General features: G+C 48.5%; 2 protein-coding genes across 2 annotated transcripts; one reads left to right on the top strand and one right to left on the bottom strand.

The window, feature by feature from the left end:
* Nucleotides 1–234: 234 nt before the first annotated feature.
* Nucleotides 235–912, top strand: VTP01DRAFT_7877 (uncharacterized protein; the record flags this gene model as incomplete). The annotated part of the gene is made up of 3 exons (XM_069386936.1): nt 235–351; nt 399–489; nt 581–912. 3 exons carry the CDS (start codon nt 235–237, stop codon nt 910–912), a joined length of 540 nt encoding a protein of 179 aa, XP_069242342.1.
* Nucleotides 913–938: 26 nt separating this feature from the next.
* Nucleotides 939–2984, bottom strand: VTP01DRAFT_7876 (uncharacterized protein; the record flags this gene model as incomplete). The annotated part of the gene is made up of 7 exons (XM_069386935.1): nt 939–1157; nt 1225–1621; nt 1675–2082; nt 2148–2293; nt 2350–2495; nt 2557–2782; nt 2850–2984. 7 exons carry the CDS (start codon nt 2982–2984, stop codon nt 939–941), a joined length of 1677 nt encoding a protein of 558 aa, XP_069242341.1.
* Nucleotides 2985–3844: the final 860 nt, after the last annotated feature.

Below are 3844 nucleotides of genomic sequence, written 5' to 3'. Positions count from 1 at the left end.
AAAGTATGGCTCCTTGTAAAGTACAGAATTATACCGAATAGGAATATATGTTACACATGATTTCATTGGTCCGGTCCCAGTGACGTGATTGTCCCCTCATCTCGATTGTTTACCACGTAAAGTGTCTGACGATCACCATGCGCAGGGCTACATTCCTGATTCTGGGTGATCATCTCAGTCTAATACACTGACCAGTCATTGTGGAAGGTAAGTGACCCATGGAAATATTACGCCATGATGCTAACTGATGAAAAGGTCAAGGGCCTAGTGACGGTGGCGAAGCAGCGTCAAACTGTCCACTCTTTCAGCCTTCTACTGCCCAGGCTGACGGCCACAGACTATGCCGGTCAGGTACTATGGACCTCGGAGAGGAGACGTGCTCTGCGGGTGTGTGACAGGAGACGCTTGCTTCGAATGCTCGGCTGGCTGATTGTGATTGCTTTCCATGCGTTGGCAGTGGCGTGTGGTCTCGCCAGGTCTGGGGCGCAGGTGAGCCTGGGGGAGTCTGTGGTGTCACGGATCTCTCGGCTCTGGGCGATCATCTCAGTCTAATACACTGACCAGTCATTGTGGAAGATAGGTGACCCATGGAAATATTACGCCATGATGCTAACTGATGAAAAGGTCAAGGGCCTAGTGACGGTGGCGAAGCAGCGTCAAACTGTCCACTCTTTCAGCCTTCTACTGCCCAGGCTGACGGCCACAGACTATGCCGGTCAGGTACTATGGACCTCGGAGAGGAGACGTGCTCTGCGGGTGTGCGACGGTTTTCCACGTTCCTGGGAATTTCTGTACATGGTTACTAAATATGGTGGTAGAAATGTCCTCAGCGACAGCAAGCCCATCGATCGTATACAGCCATCCACTCTGTCCCTTGGCATGATGGTATTTCAAGCATATATAGATAGCTGAATTGTTGAATTTTGCATATTACTACATTAATCTTTCATATTAAAATGCGCCGGGACAGGGCGAAGAGCGGCTTGGTCGGACGGTGGTGGAACCCAACTGTCGCGCTTCCATTTCATAATCTGTGTGGTGGTCGCAGTGGTGTTGTCGTCGTCATCGCATGCTAGGAACCGAGCCGTAAGCTGAGGCGATTGGCTAGCTCGTCGGGTCTGCTCTACAATCGCAGCAGCAAGTGCCAGTGTGTCTGCCTATCCCATAGCAAGAATACAGTCTTAGAGTGTGTAATCCAGCCCACATAGGAAGACTACTTTTTACCTTAAAGGAGGTCAAATCCTTGTACATCGCTTCCACATAGTCGATCTTTGATCCAGTCACGGGGATCTGAAGGGTTGCTGCCAGTGACGCGATGTACAGTCCGTTAGCAGCAAGGCGGAGCTCGTAGATGTATGCTTCAACGCCGTAGAGCTGCAGGACCTTGACGCTCTTTGTGTCGACACCAGCATTGATCAAATGGTTCAAGATGGCCTTGGCCTCGACTAGCACCTTGTCGTGGTCCGCGACGAATTTCCGTCGACCCTGTGTCGGAATGGCAGCCTCCCCGTTCGTCAGATCACGCTCGTAGTTGAACCGTTGTCGTCGTACATCGAGAATCACCCGCAGATCAGCCTTGCAACCCAGATTGTGGCGTTCTTCCAGCCACACAGTGTCGCCCCTAATAACACGGATTAAATCCTCTGCACAAATTCAGTGAATTTACATCATTACCATTTAAGGCGGAGGGCTGTGCCACGGAAAAGATTCTCGAGTATAGGGCCCCAGATCTTGATGGTGTAGTCCCATTCAGATTTGTCGACCTCTCGGTCGCATAGGGTCTCCATGTCGTCGATGAGCAACTCTAGGATATGGCGGTGGAGATATAGTCCAAAGCGGTGTTCCGTCCCTCTGGTTGCTTTGATCTCCGCAGTCTCCACAATGCAGAGGGCATTCCCAAGCTTCTGACATTTGGCGTTTTGCTTGATATCGCAGATGACATCTACAGGCAGGTTCACGTCGGCTTTCTCGCCCTTGTGGATGTGGTCCTTTTTCAATGACTTCCAGTCGAGCAGGGAAAATAGCTTTGTCTGTCCTTTAGGATACCCTGCGCTCAGATCAAGGATACAATTTAGGCCAAGACTGCGCATGGCGTGAGCATGTTGATTACGCCGATGTTCATTGGTATCACATAGTAACTGACATACCAGACCAATGATCGCTCATCAGCGTCGAGCTTGAGGTAATCTGGGTACAATGATAAAGCCTTCCGCTTGATGATGTTGCCGACTGTAGTTGATGCTTGATCTGTGACACGGATGCCATCTTCCTCGAACGTTCCAATGGTGGGCACCTGGTTAGAGGTTGCGTCGTAAATAGCCATTCTTACTGGAGCACAATCAAGCTTACCTCCGCCGCCTGCTTGTGTTTTTTTCTGCCTTCCGCCTCAGCTCCATTACCCTTCCTCTTTGTCTTATCTTTTTTATCCAGAGCGTCCTCCAGTTCCAAATTTACAAACTTGTACTCGTTAAGCGCTTTTCTCCGGATCTGGTTTGCTAATTCTCGTTGCTAATTTATGTTTGAGTGGTAGGCGCGTATTTGCGTGCTAAGATTAACCAACGTATTGAGTCAAGTCTGATTCTCCTTGAGAATCATTGATATCGGTAACGTCAGCGGGTGGATCCTCTTTCATGTCGCTGGGGCTTTCTTGTGGGTCATCGGTGTTTGTAGGGGACGTGACTGATCGGTCTCCCATGGTGATAAGTAATGAAGGATTCTTGGTAAAGGAAGTTTTGCACACTTCGCACGCCACCTGGGAACCAAAGTCTGGTTGCGCAGCAACCTGCATGAATCGCGCATCTTGGAATTTTATGACACTGTTTCAAAAATACTTTCTGCCAGCGACTTACGCCTCGCTTCTCTTCGGCTTGCTTACTAACCTGGAGCTTCACTCCAGTCCCACTCATCCTCATCCCCACCCCCGCCTTCCAGCCGCCGCCCATCAGCGCCTCAGACACCATGGGAAATCGACATCGGAAAACCATAGGATGACATGGATAAAACATAAAACATAGGGAGGTTGCATAGATGCTGAGAGCAAATCCTTTACGGCGAAGAAAAAAAGATGTGGGAAGACGTAGATAGGACATAGGAAAGACATAGAGAGAATCTATGTTTCTTCCATGTTCAATGTCTACCGCATGTCTCTCCCATATACTGCCCACGTCGATTCCCATGGTGAAATACATATCTTGACAGAATGCTTCTGCGTGAAGAATCCGGATAGGCAGATAGACAATAGATACACTGAAACTTTTTTGTATTTGAGTCAACAACCAATACGGCAGTTGACGTAGGGGAGACGATGGAGGGTGCAGCGGCCCACTTGAAAAAGAAAGGCGTATACGTATCATCCTGATATGCAAACCAGTACAGTTTTTCTCTAGAGACGGCGTTCTGTCAAAAGCAGTTTTTGTTTTTCCGTTTTTCATCAAGAGCTCTCGTAATCGATTCCTAGGCAGCAGGCTTGCAGGTGTTGGAAAGATAATTAACAAAAAAACGCAAAGATCATTTTACAGAAACGCAACCCGCTTAACGGCATGCTCAGCTATTTGCATCCCCCTTCGTCATCGTGCACCGCAGTGCACAATATTGGGCCATGATCTGTAGCATCCTACCAAGATACCATGGATCACAGCCTTTTTGTTCCTTGGTAGTCTCTCTGTTATCGAGGATGTTGCAGCATCTATGCAAAAGATACTGATTCTTAGATGCAATAGTCGAAATGCTGATAGCTGATACCCAAGTATATGATAAATGACGATTGTTGCTACTACTCTTAAGAGGCCCTTTGGCATGTCGCCCCTCTCATACGTGCATCAATGTTGCCAAATAGGAAGGATCG

This window comes from Rhizomucor pusillus (assembly GCF_041956525.1).
Source record: "Rhizomucor pusillus strain CBS 183.67 unplaced genomic scaffold VTP01scaffold_4, whole genome shotgun sequence".
NCBI lineage: Eukaryota > Fungi > Mucoromycota > Mucoromycetes > Mucorales > Lichtheimiaceae > Rhizomucor > Rhizomucor pusillus.
This window is presented reverse-complemented; position numbering and strand designations above follow the sequence as displayed.